Source organism: Calypte anna, chromosome 3, assembly GCF_003957555.1.
Source record: "Calypte anna isolate BGI_N300 chromosome 3, bCalAnn1_v1.p, whole genome shotgun sequence".
NCBI lineage: Eukaryota > Metazoa > Chordata > Aves > Apodiformes > Trochilidae > Calypte > Calypte anna.
The window spans coordinates 12,224,191-12,242,248 of record NC_044246.1 but is presented as its reverse complement, the minus strand read 5'-3'; the positions used below and the strand labels follow the sequence as shown (position 1 = coordinate 12,242,248).

At 36.8% G+C, this 18,058-nt stretch overlaps 1 protein-coding gene across 1 annotated transcript in view; it reads left to right on the top strand.

Moving 5' to 3' along the window:
* The window catches only part of RMDN2 (regulator of microtubule dynamics 2), a 49,502-nt gene that overhangs the window by 12,386 nt on the left and 19,058 nt on the right, over positions 1-18,058 (top strand). Inside the window, exons 6-7 of the mRNA XM_030448069.1 lie at positions 11,147-11,222; positions 12,873-12,950. Coding sequence (XP_030303929.1) covers positions 11,147-11,222; positions 12,873-12,950 — 154 coding nt within the window. The remainder of the gene's footprint in view (positions 1-11,146; positions 11,223-12,872; positions 12,951-18,058) is intronic.

Sequence of the window (18,058 nt, the reverse complement as noted above, 5' to 3'; positions counted from 1 at the left end):
TATGCATGTAGGATGAGATTTCATTTGACTTTCAGGTATCTAAACTAAATCCTTTTATCCCAGGCTCCCTTCAGAATCTAAAATTAAAAAAGTTTTAGATTGGCTAACAATTCTAGAGTGCAGTTCATCTGAGTCCACTTTGTCCATCTGCATTAGGGTGAGATGAATTTCTCATGAGGTTCAGTTGACAACATCTCCATTGCAAATAAAGGGAGCACATGTCAGCTGAGCTCAGGTTTAGATATTTAATTAGACCCAGATGTTTTTAATTAGGTAACTCTGGCTTGGTCTCTTCTTTTCTAAACTTCAAAGATGGATATGTTATTCTTCCACACAGTGTTCCTGTGAGCATTGCCATATTTCTATGATAATTTTTTTCCTTCTGTTTATAACAACTAGTGATCCAAACACCCACTGTATAACAATGGGGTGCTGGGTTACTGTCACAGGTAGATTTGCACTTGTTCTTTTTCCATGTCTTGGAAGTAATGATGATGCTTGCCTGGAGATGAAGCCTAGACTACTGTTAGCAGTAGCTGTTGATGTGGCTGTTTAAGACAGGAGCTTTTGCTTTTGCACCTTACCTTGTTAATTCATTTCAGCTGGCGGTTGCCACCATGATAGCAAAACTGACAGAAGAGGATCATTTGAACATCTCTCCTCAGTGCAAAGGGATTTGAAGCCCGTAGCTTGAGCATCAACTGAAAGCATTTTACAGGCATTTCTGATATTTGTCTGACCACAGCCATGGTCACTGCTTCAGGGTAATTCTGGTGTACCCCTCTCACCTGGACCTGTGTGTGTAAATAGCCATGAAATCACATGCAAGCAGAAGTCCTGCCCCTCCCTCTCTTCTACCCAAGCCCATGACACCAACAGAATCTCCTAATATAAATACAACTTCACTGGCAGCAGCTAAGCTGATAAAAGTTTATATGTTGCTGGACTTGAGATGTGAGATTCTGTACTGGCAGGCACATCTGGCAAGGGAAGTTTTACGAGCGCCAGGAGACGTGTTCCAGTGGTTAGCTCAGAAAGCCTATTTGAGAGTTTTAAAAGGAAAATCTTTTGGTTTGTAAGCTACTGCTTCTTGTAGCAGGCGATAGAGTTCCACATGGTTTACAGTTTTTATCCTTTTTGCATCTGGGTTGCAAGTGAATGTGAGGATTTTATCAGTTACTGCTGAACTGGTGGTTTTCTGTTAGTGTAGACTGTCACCACAGAGTTGAACAGTTTGTTGTAGTATTTTTTTTCTGAATATTTTATCTGCTTGCCTTTTTTTTCTGAAGTATTTCTGACTTGATGGATAATTTTTAAAATGTGGTGCCCCATACTCATACTGCTCTAACTGAGGCTCTGAATACTGAGCAGAATGGACTTCCTGCTCTAAATAGACATTTTTATGTTTTTGTTTAGCCTGCCAAGTGTTGTTCAGTCTGTGATCCCATTTTCTGCTGTGCTGCTTCTTAGCCAGATGGACTTGTTTTGTTCTATTTTTTTCCTCTTCCTTGGTAGAGTATTTTACACACATTTCATTGATTTCATGTTGATTTCAGACCATTTCTCAGGTTTATTGAGGCCATTTAGGTTTCTAAATGCTTGCATCCCCTCACAGATTACAGCTTTATTTTAAAAATTTTGTTGTGTTGTAAAATTAAAGAAATTACTGGAAGATAAGGGATCCAGCACAAAAATGGGTGCAATGTCTATAATAATGCTTAGGTTCACATGAACCTGGATCTACAGCCCTGCCTATGGGTGATTTAGTCTAAACAATATTTCCATAATTAGTTTTTGAGGAACACTAGGTAGGATAAAGCCAAAGGCAGCATGATGGTCAATCTATATCCCGTTTGTTGCATTCCTCTTATATTCCAGGCTTGTTTATATTGTCAGAAAAGAAAAAAAAATATATTGTTTGTTCATGACAGATTTGGTTTAACTGTTTTTTGTGCTTCTGTACTTACAGAATAATCCATCCTGGAGTGTTTTCAAGTTAAGCTGGTTGTCTATAACCCCTTCCCTTCTTTTGTAGATAGCAACTATATTTGCCTTTTGGCACTCATTTGGGACTTTCTGCATTACCCAGAAAATTTGGGTAGTCAGCTCTATGTCAGATCTATCTAACGCAAATTTATCCATCTTATCTAAACATATTTTGCATTTTAATACTGGTGAACAGAAAATGAGGCTTCAGGGAATCTTCCATGTAGAAACTGCCATAAGTTTTATGCAAACAGAATTTTACAAAAAAATTATGAATGGCTAAGGCTGTGTGTGACCACAAAACAGTGTAATACAACTAAGGCATGAAGAAATAATATGAGAAAGTAATACAAAATCCATAGTTAAAAAGGATAGTAGGAGAGAAAACAAAAGTTGAAAGAAAAAACATAAAAAATACTTATACAAAAATATTAGGATCACTAGTGGGTTGTCACTGAAAGAAGAATGTACCAGTTTTATCTAAAGTCAGGGATGAAGGGCTGTACCCAACTCTGGACCAACAACTAAATGTACTGTCTCTGTTATGTATCTGCATGAGTGTAAGGGACTTGTTCTCCACTTATGAGGGATGGAGATTTGATGGGCAACATGTACCATTTGACATGTCAGGATATTTGCTTGGCATAGCAGAGAGCACATTGGACTTCTGTGTCCAGGCAAAGAGCCAGTGACTGGAACTGGGTCTCTGTTGGCTGTAATTGGAGATTAGATACACAGATGAGAATCTCAGCATGAGCACGAGCTCAAAGTGAAAGCAATGCTGTCTCAGTCCTTCCTTTTCATCTCAGCACCACCATAAAATTTTCTGGAGATGTATAAGGTAAATAATTTTAGCCTGTGTAAAATAAGCCAGTCTGTTTCTTAACATTTTTTTTTTACATTTTTCATGTGAAGTTATCTCATTCTGTATTATCTTCTGATGAGGAAGCCTTTTTTCCAATCTTGACTAAGGAAAGTTTTGCTTGATTTCTTATTAATCTTACTTTCTTGTTTCTCAGGGCTTTTGATATTTTGATAAGCACATATACGAGCTTTAAACTCATGTTTGGTAAAGCTACAATCTTCATCGTCCACTCATGCATTATTTCTATGTTCTCTTAAACTGTTTAATATATTATGGCTTACCAAATGAGTGAGGATTAAATGATACTCCTATTCTTTTCCCTTGCTCTCTACTTACAGTTAGCCCCTGGGGGGTAGGGAGAATATAAGAATATAAGCAAAGAAGAAATTGAATCCAGCCTTGTAGGTTTCATCTTTTGTCTTGCTAATCATTCTGTATTTTCATTTGTGTTTCTTTTCCTTTTGCTGTATTTGTAGAACTTCTTATTGCCTCATATCTTTTGTGAGTTGCAATTTGTCTTTATCATTTCATATATATATATGCCTTTAAATATGCCATCCAATTCTAATAAATACATATCTTTAATATCCATCTCATATTCCTAGCTTAGATGTGTGCTCTTATTTTCACTTTTAGGGTCAATTACTTCAGTATTTTGCAGTCAATAGAGAACACCTCACTGGGAGATGAAATAGTCTTTAAAACTGTTTCCTGCCTTTCCTCTGCATTGAAAAGGATCATTCACTGCTGTGCTTTTGAATATTGACTCTTAATAATTCTTCTACAAAACCTTGTATAACATGACACTTTTTTATGGTTTAGTTTTCTTCATGAGAAATGTACACTGTGCCTCACAAGTAAGATTTAGGGCTATAGACATCTTCAAAAGTTTCTTTTGGAAGCCTGTCCCTGCTGCTTGAAAGCTCTGTTTACCACATAAATATGCTTCTTTCACACACTGATTGCCATAACTGTTCCAATAAAGCCCTGCTGTAGGTGGAGTTACACTGATAAAAACATCAGAGTAGGATTTTTCCTGCTTTGTGGAACTACTATAAGATGTTGAGGAAATAGAATGTATCTTTAGTCCCCACCAGGAGAATGTAGTGGAATGGTTTGGTGAGCAAACTCTTGCTAATATAGGCCTAGAATTCAGCTGTCTTACTATACTTTTTATATTTGCTTTAATTAAGAACCAGAAAAAATGTATCTTCTCAGTAGATCACCTATATCTTTTTTTAATAAAACTATCATAAAATACATCAGCAATAAAACTGTCCAAATGACAGATCAAAGTACTGACAAGTAACCAATGTTCATCCTCAACTTAAATTTGATAAAATACATGCAGAAAGAACAGAGCAAAATATGTAGTCAGCCAGTCAGTTTTGGTAATGAACTTCTGCAGCTGAGAATAATTTTCATGTCTGAATCCAGATTTTTGAAAACATTTGTTCATACTTAACATTGTAGTTGCCAATGAGATCAAAAAACCTTAAGATTTTTTTTTTTAATGGTGACCTCTTAATAACTGAAGTAAATGTAAACTTTCATTATTTATATGACCACCCTAAAGAGAGGCAGAGTAAATATTCTAAGTGTCTCATTGCTTTATTCAGCCAGTGTCAATTATCCAAATTGTGAAGAAACTCGCATGCAAAAGTTGGCATCAGCCAGTTGCAGGTCTTCTTGTTTTCCAAAGCCTCAAAGAAAATGGTTTTGTGGGTCAGTGATTCCCAAATGATAGCTGTGAATCCTCACATCTCTTCTTGGACCAAGAAGCATCTTTATAATCCAGATTTTAATTGGAAGTGCTATGAGAAAAATTCAGTGTTATAGTTGCTTTGGATGGCACCGCTTTACAGCTTTACCATTACAGAAAACACAAATTGTAGAGGCATCTTAAAAGTGCATTTTTTTAAAACGAAACAATCATTTTTGTGAAACAAGTGAGTTTTTATATTTGTGAGGGTTCTGTTGCTGGGTTGTTTTGTTTATTTTAGGGGGGAGTTTGGAAGATTGCCCAGAATTTTGCATCTCCTTGTTAGCTTGGGAGAACTTGTTACAGGCTTTGCAAAGAAAGCCCGTGTGCAGTTTCCATTAAAAAGATCATTCTTTGCATTGAACTTTGGCTTGTTTGTCACAAAAAACACCTTAGTGCAGCCATTGTATGGCTTCCTGTAGAATTTACCTGCTGATAGGAGTCATATAGCATGTGTCTCATTTAGATGGGAGTGAAGTTATCAAGTCAAAACCTAGTAATTTTATGTGAAGACTCTCCCCAAACCATAGCTTCCCCCAAGATTTTTCTCCATCACATATATGTGGGTTACTTGGAAGCATAGAAACAAGTTTCACAAGCTCAGGGTTGTCCATGGAAGCAAGTTCCAGAGCTGACTCTCACTGAGAAGGAAGACTATGGAAGAGAATGGATTTGTTTCACTGAGGACATCAATAATTACTACTTGCTTGGACGTTTTGGCTGGCCTGTGTTAGTAAGACAAAAGTGGGGAAGGATCTAATCATAGGAATCATATTAGGTTTTGTTACTTGTAGAGATTTGTTATTCATTTCCATGTATGAAGTACAGTAGAAACTTTTTACTCATGCATCTTGTGAACAAAATACGGTAAAGTCCCTGATGACAGGATAATGTACTACTCAGAAGAAAGTTTACTACTCTTTTGACCCTAATGTCATTAACTTAATCCTGGAATTCAATTAATGGATTAACTATTAGATTAAGAAATACTACTACCTAGTTCTTAAACCTATGTAACTGGGGTTATTTTGCAGAAATATGGGAAGCTATGCAGATGCAAGAAAGTTCTTGTGGAAAAACTTTATATTAGGTGGCATGTACACATAAATGGATTTTACACAACTTCCCACAAAAAAGTGAATGTCATGTACTCTCAGTAACAGAATCATAACGGATAATTTTTCATATTTCCAGGGTGCAATGGCATAAAAATTATTATCTACTGAAACAAAACTCCTTAAAAAATATAGAATGTTATGGCATGTTATCATACTACTGATATCTCTTAAAATTAGATCCATACCATGTTTCTAACCAAACACTTGTAATCTTCTGCCCTTAATTTTACCTCATTTAGACTTAAAAGAGACATGTGACTTAGAAGCTACAAGTATCTGTTTCTATCATACAGTCTTATTTTTCAGGAGTTGAATAGCTTGTGCAGAAGTACTTTCAGTCAAAACTTGGTATAACAAATTTTCAATTCAGCAGTTATTTGACTCCTGGGAAAACGAAAAAGGTTTTTGTTGTTAATTGTGCTTAATGTTAGTCAATATTAGTCTTTAAATTACTTAATTATTTTGGTAAAAATAATTTCAAATACTGAAAGACAAATTCAGAAACTACTTCTGAAAAGCTGTTATTTGTTTTGTAATAAGTGGATCAGAGGGATCCATAATTCCTGTGTTTTTCTGGGTAGAGCATTTAAATGAGAGAATGGTGGAAGGTCATGCGTTAGGACTGTGTGGTTGCTGGAGTAGCTGATTACATCTGATAAAAATCAGGTTGTGTGCAAAAAAAGAAATCACAATTTAGTTGTGGTAGTTAGTTTTTTTTTTCTTTCCCACAGGGCAGGTCAGTGGAATATTTCAGTTCAGAAATGTCATTGCAGTGCCTCAGGGCATTGTGGTCCCTTCTCCAAGTTCTCCATCTGTTGACCTTTGCCAGTGTGCATTTCCCTCCCTGCTGAAGCAGAGGTAGCAGAGTTGGCACTTTCACAAAGAACTCAGCTCAGGTCTGTAATCCAACCTGTGAGGAGGAGCATGATGCATCCCCTAGGAGTAGGTTTTTGGAATAGCAGCGCACTGATGTTTTCTTGGAGCTCAGCTCCAGTGCTCTGGTGAATTTTTAGTATAAAGCCTACATTTCTTCCAGTTTCTACAATGTAGTCTCAGTTGTACTCCAAGAAGAAGGAAAAAACAAACCAAACCAAACCAAAAACCAACCAACTAAAAACACATACAAAGAACCACCTAAACACTTCACTTTCACCTTGGCTGAGTTTACTTTGTATATTGGCAGTTTCACATCTTAGTCGCTGCTTTGATACCCTTACCACCATGAGGGAGGTGCTATCAAAGTGATACTGTACTTTGCCACAGAAGCATAGCATCAGGTACATTTTTATAGATGTAATAACATGGTAGGAAAGTGACAGTTTCAAGTACGTAAAAGTGATCTCTGGAAGTGTAATGCAACAGGTGTCATAAGCAGCAATATAAATTGCAAAATCTGCCTACATAGGAATTGATGTCTCATTGAAGTCAGATTAAAAAGAAAGCCTGAGGCTCTGCCTGCATTGCTCATACTGTTAGAATATGTAAGGGTGTGGAATTGGTGAGTGAGGGAACTGATGGATAAGGAGTAAGATGAGGTGCACAAGACTGTGAACTTTGCAGAGATGGAAAAAATCAGGAATGCATTTAGAACTGAAATGGAGACGAATTTTCTTTTCACTGGTCTTCTGTTGTATAACCCACACACTGGTCTTTAACCATACTACCTGTGTCTTGGGCAAGGAGGAGGGAGTGAAAAACAAGTATGAAACAGATGAATTAAATTATTTGGCTTTAGTAAATACAACAAACTTTCCTCCCATTCACAAAGCCATACCAATTACAATTAAGAAGATCTTTCCCATTTTTGCCAGGCTAAAATGGGCATCTAGACTTCTAAATGTAACTCCTGTACTCACACATTTCCAAAGTCTATGTGAAGTTAAGATGTTTCTTTGGAGTTGGGATACACAGAAGTGTATTCAGAAGAGGAAAGAACAAGGCTGGAAAGATGCATGTGATTTCTGGTTTTGGCCCTGTGAAATTTATCAGGGAAAAGGTAAAACTTGCTGTATTTGAGTGTCCTAATGTGTCTTAATCTGGATTCGAGAATTTAAATCTTTTCTGTAAATCTGTCTCATAGGGGATAAACTGTGGTTGCCAGAGTCTAAGCCTGGGTAGCATCTTTGCATTTCAGGTATTCAGGTTGCTTGCAAACATTCCTGATAAACCTCAGTGGCTCAACCTGCTGGTCTTCCTTTTACAGCAGGTAAGGTATGCCCCTTACAGTTTAACACAGTCTGGATATGTATAGAAATTCTGGAACACCAGAAGGGAAAATTTTAATTCACCTCAATCTCACCCTGTACATGAGAGCTATGGAGGGGCGCTTGGCATCCAGGTCTCCCAGCTATGGTTTTTGAGAGGCTGAGTTTCAGTGAAATAGTTTGTAGCAAAGGGGTGTGGTGCTGACGTAGACTTACTTTTGAGCTGGTTTGCATGTGTTTGTGCTTAGAAAGAGATTTTAGTTGTGGGTGGTTAATCTGTGTGCTTCCATGATGTTTTCAGTGACTTCCACCTAGAAATAACTTTTTTTTGTTAACAGAAATACTGTGTCAGTCTCTATGAGGTTGTGATCGTCTTGTTTATTTAGATGAACACATCAGTGGCTGGTTTGTTACATTACCCAGGAGCAGCAGTAGCTCAGCAGTTAGCTCGCTTCTTTGCAGTGTTTACTTAGTCCCACTTTCTCTGTAAGTACCACTGGCAGATGGTAAAAATAGGTATTCTGATCTTGATGTTCAAAGGGCTCAAGGCAGGCAGTGGCGGCGAGGAAAATGAGTGTCACTTGATCTAATAAAATCTCTGTATGCTTTGCCCATTTCACAGGATATTTGTATGTCATTGTGTGGGGTTTTTTATTATTATTATTGATTTCATTCCCCTCCAAAATTTTTATAATAGTGCGTGAGGTGACAATGTAAAAAAAACAACCCAACAGTGAGAGGCCTTGCAGAGCCGCAATATCACCACAAGATGGGGCCGGTGACAGCGCGGAGGGACGCCCAGAGCCCGCGGGCTACCGCGCTCCCACCGCGCTCCCGCCGCGCTCTGCCGAGAGCTGGGCTCGAAATCTGGAAGGCTGGATTCTGCATTGCGTGACAAGAACGAAAGGCAAGCATTTCCATTTAGTTCCTTCCTTGGATTTTTTTTCTGATAATTTTCTTAATATACCCTTTGGATCAGTGAAAATAAAGTTTGCTTTGGGTTTTTTTTTTTAAAACTCTTCAGAAATTACTCAAAACGGCTAAAAGCTATTTTCCAAAAAAAAAAAAAAAAAAAAAAAACCACCAGCTTTTGGTTTTTTTTTTTTTTAGAAATTATATGAATATCTGGAATACCATGTAGCTCAAAAAAACCCCAACATAATGCCAATTATCTGCCTATCCCTGTTCAAAAGTACAAAATGGAAAAAAAATGCAAATACATAGAGAACACTAATATTTTTTCCTTGGAAAAATAACATGTATTTAAAGTTAGTAGATTAGCTTATTTTTCTTATTTACTGGGATTTCCCTCCCCTGTGATTTTAGCTGTAAGTAGAAGTTTTTCTTTGAACTGGTTTAAACTAAGGCCCTCTTTCTTGTCACGCACAGACAGGGAAATACCGCAAGATGCTGGATTAGCTTGTTCGCTTTTCATTGTTTTCTTTTGTAGCAGCAATCCGTTTAGCTATGGTATGCTGAGTTTATCTGATTAGCACTTAATGAGTGAAGGGGATAGGGGAAATGTTGCCTGAGTTACTTAAGCCTAATAAAGTTTTCAGTACCTTCCCCCCTCTTTCTAAATACCTGAACTTTCCTGACCTCCACCCCTTGCTTTTTCCCTCTCTGTTCCCATATGAAATGTGCTCCCCCTGCAGCTTTAACTGTCAGAAGTGGTGGTGCCATTAGCTGGATTTTGTTCAGTGCACATTGGTCACAACATTCATCCTGCTCAACAGTGTTTGACAGTCTGTCTGGAGTTCTTAATTCACCCACTGTTGTTATGCTGACTTGCATGCCTTACCTGGGAACACTTACAGCCTAAAAATGCAGTAATCTGTAGCATGAGTATTTCTAACTTAAAAGCATTAGGTCTAACTGTAAGCAATATAATAATTTATTTAGTTACATTCACAGTGACATATTAATGAGGATTCACTAGAGCTTGAATAATTATGTGATGTAAAGAAATTTTAAAAGGCTGAGTTTTAGTAATGCTTAAAAACCATGTGTGCCATACAAGTTGCAGGTCTGTTACCATAATTACCTCGGTAAGTTTCTTGCATAACTCTCATGTTTTCCTCTAAACTTCAACTTGTTTTCATCCTTTTTAGGATTAATTTTTGTTTTAATTTTGTATTGCATTGTAAAAATTTTAACACAAATGTAAAATTCTGAAAAATGTAGAGAAACCTGTATTAGTTCATGCTGCTTAAATATATGTTTAGTGGTTTTGTTAGTTTCATACAGAAATGCAAATTTGTCTTAATATTAATGAAAACAGGTCCAAGGAAAGTACAAAAAGTGCAAGAGATTCCTTGTGCATAGTGGGTTCTTTAGCTGTTGAAGTAATAAAGAAAAAGGAATAGAAGTAATATTGTTGAGGTAATAGAGAAAAAGCAATAGAAGTGTAGGTGAAGTATCAGTAAGACAAAAGCATTGCTTAGCAAATTTGAACCTTTATTGGTAGGGACTTCTGAAAATATTTCCAGTTATCCCTGCTTAACAGTAGTAATTTTTAATAGAAATCTCTCATTTCTGTTATCACTATCAAGGTCCCCAAATTATTATAATCATATTAACAATAGTAGTCATAATAATAATAATAATCTTAGTCATGGGCAGTTTGTAATATCAGTAGTAATCCTGTTAGAGCAGAATGCATATGTATGTTTGAAAATAATTTAAAAGATATTAAAAGAATGCTAGAGGCTCAGGAGTGCACAGAGGAGCTTGAATAGGGTAGAAGTTGACTATAAATGTTTTTTGAGATCTGCACAGCTTGCTGCTGAGCACACCTCAAGGATTTCCCTTCCCGAGAGAGGTTCTGCAGCTGATGGTGTTCATGTTCCCAGTGCACTGCAATGCAGAGCACAAAGTGTCCAGTTAAACTGCTGGCAGTGTTGGAGCCAGACTGAAGTGTTGCATTCTGAATTAAACTGTAGAATTTTTTGAGAAATCCCTGTTTTTTCACTTCACTGACAGCGCCAACAGTTTCATTTAAACTTCTTCTTTCCATTATTGTTCTGCTATGTTTTGTTTTTTGTCTGCTCCTCAATATGTACAGCTCATACAGAGCTTCAGTCCAGTCTTCAAGATGGAACAAAAACAGGTGTTATCTGTGAATTAGGTATTAAAATATTTTGTAATCTGATTCAAAGGTTTATTTAAATCACAAAAAGTATGTGTGTGTGTTTTTCTTTTCCCCTCTCAGGTTTGCAATTATGTGTGGCTATATGTCTCAGTTTGAAAGTGTACAAAACAAAATCAGGAATGGTTATCTCTTTAAGGTATGTTTTTAGTAGGGTTTTGGGTTTTTTAAGATATTCCTTTAAAATTATTTCGTTACTTAGTGTCAAAGCCAGATTTTTCCAACACAGTAATTCAGGTCTATTTTGGTGGTGATGTTAAAGTGAAAAAGTTATTTTTTTGTATGCAAATAAATTATATGCTTACAAACAATAAGAATTGATGTAGGATTCTGGGAATGGTATTAAGATTGCTGTTTTATTTTGTAGTCCAAGGAAAGAAAAAGGAGTAACAACGCTCATTAAAAATAAAAACATATTAAATATGAAGTGATGAACAAACACAGTTCTGTAGTCACCCTTTATGCCACCCTTCAGATGTAATATTTTTTTAACACTGTCCTTTCAAATTTTACTGTGTTTTTAGAGTTAGCAGTTTGTGTTACATGTGCTGTTCTCCTGCTTGTTGTCCTCAGCATTGTTTAGACACTTTCCATCCCTTGCCCTCTGAGCCAGTGTCCCATCTTTCTGGGTGTCAGTGCAGTCATGTTCTACTTCCAGGGGAATGCCTAGGACTGGTCCCTATCACACTGTGTCCATGTTAGGGCTTTGGAGTTTCACAGAACTTTCATATGAGAGAGCAGAAGGTGTGAGCTGAGACACATGAGCTAAGCCCCAAGCACTGGGACAACCTGGGAATAAAGGGAAAATGACAACACAAATGCTGCAATTGTTTAAGAATGGAGTTTAAAAAGAGTCCACAGTGTTAGCAATAGCATCCTCAGGGAGGTTTTACTATTCAGAAGTAATTACTGAAATCCATGTGAATCATTTGGAAATGTTAAGGATTTGGGAAAATAATAGCATGAAAACACAGCTCGTATCTAAATAGTTTGTGGACAAGTAATTGAATAATAAACTCTCAGATCTGCATAACTCTGATATTTTCATGCCTGGCTTAATCAGAAAAACAAGATATAAGAACCTTAGAAGTGAAATTTATTTTGAGAGGCAAGTGGTAGTTGGGGGCAAAATAACATTTTTCTTTTTTCTTCAAACTCAGATTCAGAAAGAAGAGCTTTCTTTCGCAAACTAAAGAGAGAAGTAAAGATACTCATGACCTATAATGTAAATGATTTTGGAAGAAGATGTTTTCTTGGTTTTACGGTTCCACTCTAAGGACAACCATTTTCTTTTCTTAATTAGACATCATAGTTAACAATTTGTTGTGCTGTGTACCATTTCATTGGGGCAGTCACATTCCAAGGTGGAAGAGACTATGCTTCAGTGATGGGTGCTGGCATGTAAGACCATTAAAGAGAGTGGTTGCCATTTAACTGATTTGGTGTGTGACAGTTTCCTAATACTAACTGTAAATGAAATTAATATATTGAATTTGTTGCCTTTTGAAGACAAAATTCTTGAGTTCTTTCATTGAACTTTGGAGCTTAGTCATGTTCTAAATACAGTATTGCCTCCTCACACTGTGTGCAAAGCTGCTAAATAACTTTTTTTTTTTGGTGCTTTATCTTCATGAGGAAGAGGTTTCCTAGTTGAAATATTTTAAAGTTAGAAATGTATTGCAGCACAAGAGAATTTCTGAATTATTTTGTGATTTGCAGCAAACGTCTTAGACTGTAAACATACTTGCCAAACAAACATCTGAAGTGACACTGATTTTCTTTCTAATAGGAGCACCTAGACAAAGCAATTGAACTTAAGCCTCAAGATCCTTTTTTATATTACCTAAATGGAAGATGGTGCTATTCAGTAAGTCATGTTTTATCTAACATATTAATACATATTGAAATTAATATTAATACATACTGAAAAACTGTAATGCATTTAAAATGAAGTAGTGGGACTTCAGAGAAAGTAGCTGCTTATTGCAGTAGATCTTTTGAGCTAAATTAAGCACTACATTTACATTTCCTGCATTAACTTCCATGTTTGTGATGTTGACTGCTAACCTTTCCTGTCATGTACATTAAGTATGCTGTGCTTGTGTTTCCCTCATGTTCAGGGTTCCTATCTGAATGTATGAATGAAAAGTAACTGATATTTGGAAGCAGGGAAGGCTGACCTCTAAATTTCAGTTTCGTGTTCTGCCACAAGCTTTCTGGGTGGCCTTGGGCTGGTAACAAAGACTTTGGTAACTTTATTTCCTATCCATAAGTGAAGTTAAAGGTACTTGCATGCTGTGGGATTATGTGGCAGCAAAGCTACCATAGTGACTTGGTAAATTTCAGAAGAATCTCACAACAAAGATACAGGCATAAAAATATATAATTCACAAAAAAGTTTTGCAAGAGGTACAATTAATGTTATACCAATAAACAGGTGTTTTTAAATATTGTATTAATGAAATAGTGATAAGTACTCATGTATGAAAAATTAGAATAATTGTTTTACAAGTTAAGATGTGATTTTTTTTTTGAGAAGCGTGCTTGTAATATAAGAGTTGTCTTACTCTTTTGCCTGTATCTTTGATGGCTCAGATGTTTATCCTTATTGCTTCATCTCTAGTGCTGTGAGGAGTCTTGTCAGAAGAAAATGTTCTTGCATTGTCTATGCTGTAAAAGATCACTGTGAAACATCATAGAATAATAACTGTTGATGTGCAGTAAATTCCAGCCCTGCTCTTTTCCTCCAGCTACTTCCAGTGCTAGTCACTACAAAATGCCTGCAAACTGGAAAGAAGGAGTTGTGATATACTGCAAACTTTGTCTGCAAGTTTAAGTCTGCAACAAGACTTAATGCAAAGTAACCTTTCAGCAGGCTTTCCAGATTATATATTTAGCTTTCAAATAACTTTCAGCAACTAAATTTTTTCTCAGTGAAGCTGAATAAGGATTGACACCACCTCTTTCAAAAAAGCTCTTCATCAGACTGTATTATTGAATAACAGCATCAGCTATGCAAAAGTGAGTGTCTGAAGATTGTCCTTTTGTATGCTTGCTGTCCTGCCTTTGAAGTGCATCTCTCTCACCAGTGATTCCTTAAAGACTTTTATACTGTGTTGTGTCCAACAGCTGACTGCAACTTCCATTTATGTCAAACAGTCCCAAATGTTTTTCATGGCTTAGTTCTCACTTGAGCTATGGATTTTGGAAACTTTATATGTAATCTCAGTATACCTCACTTTGTTCTTATCTCACTACTTGTTTCATGTTAGTGAGAGTCACCACTTTCTGACTAATACATGTGGTTTGTTGCACTGTATCATTACAAAGCCATGCTCCACACTTGAAACATCTATGCAGAGCTTCCTTACTGAACATTCAAGCCACAGATTAATATTTACTTTAGGGTATGACTTGACCTGCATTTTATTAAGTGAAACAATGCACCTGAATAGGTGTAGCCACTGAAGTACTTAAGGACTGATTTAAATTTTTTTTTTAAGTCTTGTCTTCTGTGACTGCCATGACAAAACAGTAACCTGGAACACTTAGAACACTTAGGTTTTCATAATACAAATAAATGCAAGTATAGGGCTGAATAACATTTTTTTTAAACTTCCAGGGCTGTCAGCTCTTAAAAATGTACTGCCTTTTACACACTTCTAGTAGAAAACTGGGGACCATAAGTTTTGAGGCTTTACTGTGGAAGCTAGGTCTTAAACTTAGGTGAAACTGGTGATATCCTCATCATTTTTAATGAACTGTATGAGCAGGTTTCCATGCTGGTCCACTAGCCCAGGTTTTGGCCATTCATGAAGTAGACAGTCACAGAAGCTCATGGAAGATGTGGCAAATTCCTTGGTCCTTTTCTGCAGACTGTGGATTTTCATGTTGTGATAATGATCCTAAAATTAGACTGTTGGCTATGGCATTGGTTCCAAATACTTCTTCTGCATAGGGATTATGATAGGATGCTCGAAAAATTAATTTATCACTCCTCTCTATAGTGGTACCTGTAGATGAAGTGATAATGCTCCTCATAGACCTGTTTAGTCTATGCAAGGAAATTAAAGGAGAAAAAGGGATGACTGAGCAAAAAAGGTTAGTTTTAAATTTAGCCTTGACTTTGTGGTCAAGTTAGGATTGGCCACATTATTTATTCTTTCATAAGAGTTGCTTCCAGGGGTATTACTGTCACCCTATTATTTAATCTCATATTCTTTTACTGAAACAGTGTTGTTAAAATGATAACTAATGTTTGATATTGTATAGGCTTTGGTAACACTTTTGGGTAACCTGATGTACTTAAGTCAGACATTTCCATTTGACTCCACATTTAGTTTGGGGGGATCTTATTACTGTCACCTAGGACTGTCTGTTGGGCTGGCTCACTGAAAAAAACACAAGAGACTGTAAAAGGGGGGGCCCTTCAAGTGATGTAGCCCTGAGTTCCAGTTCATTTTCACAAATGACAATCAATTCAACAGACTTTTAGGGAGAAAGTATAGTGGAGACAAATGGAGATTTATTGAAGGCTGAAATCTGTATATCCAAAGATTGCATGCTGTGTGAGTAACAGCTATTTGATTCATGGAGTTTTGCCAGAATTTGGCTTTGACTGCCATTTCTCACCTTCCTCAGTGTAACACAGTCCTCTGCAAGCAGCAATTTGGCAATGCCAAATTTCTTACTCAGAAAGAGCAAGATTAATTTCTTACTCATCTCTCTGGACCAGATCTGAAGCTGATGCAAACTGTGGCACCACCTTCCAGCAGGAAGGACAAGCTGGATTTTCATTGCCTCACAGCAGAGGGGGATTGTTTCTGATACAGAGCCAGTGACAGTTTGGTGACACCTTGTTTAAAAATCAAATGTTGTTGTTTCTAGTTTCTCTTATGATTACAAAACCAGTACACTTATACAAAAGAAAAAGATTCTGTTCTGATGTGTGTGCCATCTCAGCTTTGTTAGAAAATTACTAATGGTATCACTGTTGGGTAGGTAAGATTTTCACCAGTCATTTCATAGATCTCATAATAAGCAAATTTTTGCCTGTGAGATCTATGTTGTATACCAGAAGTGACATATAATGCTGTGTATACAAGAAGCCACGTATAGCTCTAATTTTCATTTTGTTTTGCAGAAGTGAAAAAGGGGGAAAAAACCCTAATTTATTTATGCATTGAGCAAACACAGTTGAACATCATTAGTAATGGATAACAGCAGAGCCCTACTGAATGTTATTTTGATACTTCGTTTTCCAGAGCTGATATGAACTTCTTACTCAGTGATAATTTTTTCAGGGTAACTTTAGTGATAATGTTAGGAAAATGTGATTGTCATATAATAGTAATGAAGATGCTTTAAAGTATTTAGTAAGCAAAGTAAACCAGTGCTTAGTATGAAATGGAGATATTACTATTCCAAAGAAAAACAAAAGCAGAAAAGTAATTTTAATTTAAAATGTCTTTGGTGGACAAAGCTGAATTTTAGCTTTCTTTTTGTTAAGGGAAAATGAAAACTACTTTGCTTTTCAGATCAGCAAGAAGTACTTACTGGAATTGAATCGATCTGTGCTGCATGATGTGTAGGATTTAGTTCTCTTTCCTTAGAGTTTTGGGTTCAAGGATCTGAACTTTATACACACAGTCCTCTATAACTGTGTATTTGCGATGTGGGTTGGTTTGGTTTTTTTTTTTTAGTGTTTTAATGCTTTGAATAACTTTTAAAATGAAGTACATACCTAGTTAAGACTTACGGCTTCTTGCCATTACAGAACTGGCAGAGAAGTGTATCCTTGTGAAACTGGATCAGAGCCCCTGGGAAATGTTAGTGGGGTGTTAAAAATTAGATCTCTCAGGATTTTCTTTTCACAGGGTACATGTCATGTGTTAGATACATATCTGGTGTATCTCGGTATCTGTTTGTGTTACATCAGGAAACAAATTGACCCAGTTCTTTTGCCTGTGTGCTCTGTAAGTCTGCTCCCCTTACTGGAAAGTAAATAGCCCAGGGAATTCAAGTTGGATAAATGCTTAAATAGCTGTGCAGACTGTCCTGGTTCCTCATCTGGCAAGAAAGAGAATATTTGTGTTGGAAGCCAGTATTTTAAAACTGCTGTCCAGCCACTTAATCTCTTCCAGAAGTCAAAACATTGCAAAATTATTTCATACAATTTTACATTAATATATTGTAATAGAGCAGACAAAGAAACTCTCTGGGGATATTTAAATAGGTGCCAGTAATGTTTTACTGAAGCAGAATCAATGGGATGATTTTCCTTTATCACACAGTGTGATCTGTCTTCAGTGAGCTATTACCAAGGAAACATCAGAGGAGGAAATCCTTTAGGGGTCAAGTCAATCCTGGCTGAATTTTCAGTCCAAGTGGGTTAATTTCCTTGGTACAAACATCCTGGAATTTGAAAAGAGCTGTCAGTAGGCAGGGTTTGCAAATCATCACAAACAAACAGAAGACAAAACCAAAAAAATTAAACTCCAGCCAGTGTTCTAGTTCATATGTGACTTTTGCTGATCCTAGGCTAAGGAAGAGAAAGAGGTGCTTAGGAAATCCTATTTCCTTGTTTTTAAGGGAGAACCAAGTTTTCTGCCTTGGTCTTCAGAGGAATAAGGGGCCTGCTAGGAGCATGCTGAGTATCAACTTTATGGTCAGCTACAGTTTAACTGTGTGTGTGGCTTTCTTCCATCTCTGGTACTGGTAGAGTTTCGGGGAGAATAAATGGATTTGCTGTTTGACAAATCCATAGGAGACACAGTTCAAGACAGCCATCTCTGTTTGCTTTGGGATATTGAAGTGTTCTATTTGGCAGAAGCCAGGTTGTCATCATGACCTACTCCCCTCCAGCCCTAGGGAAGTTAAGAAGTTGGATGACAGTCCCTCAGACCCTTTTTTTTTGCTCTTGTGCCAGTGGGGCCAGCTCTTTTCATATGTGGCAGCTGGGGAGCAGTGTTCCTT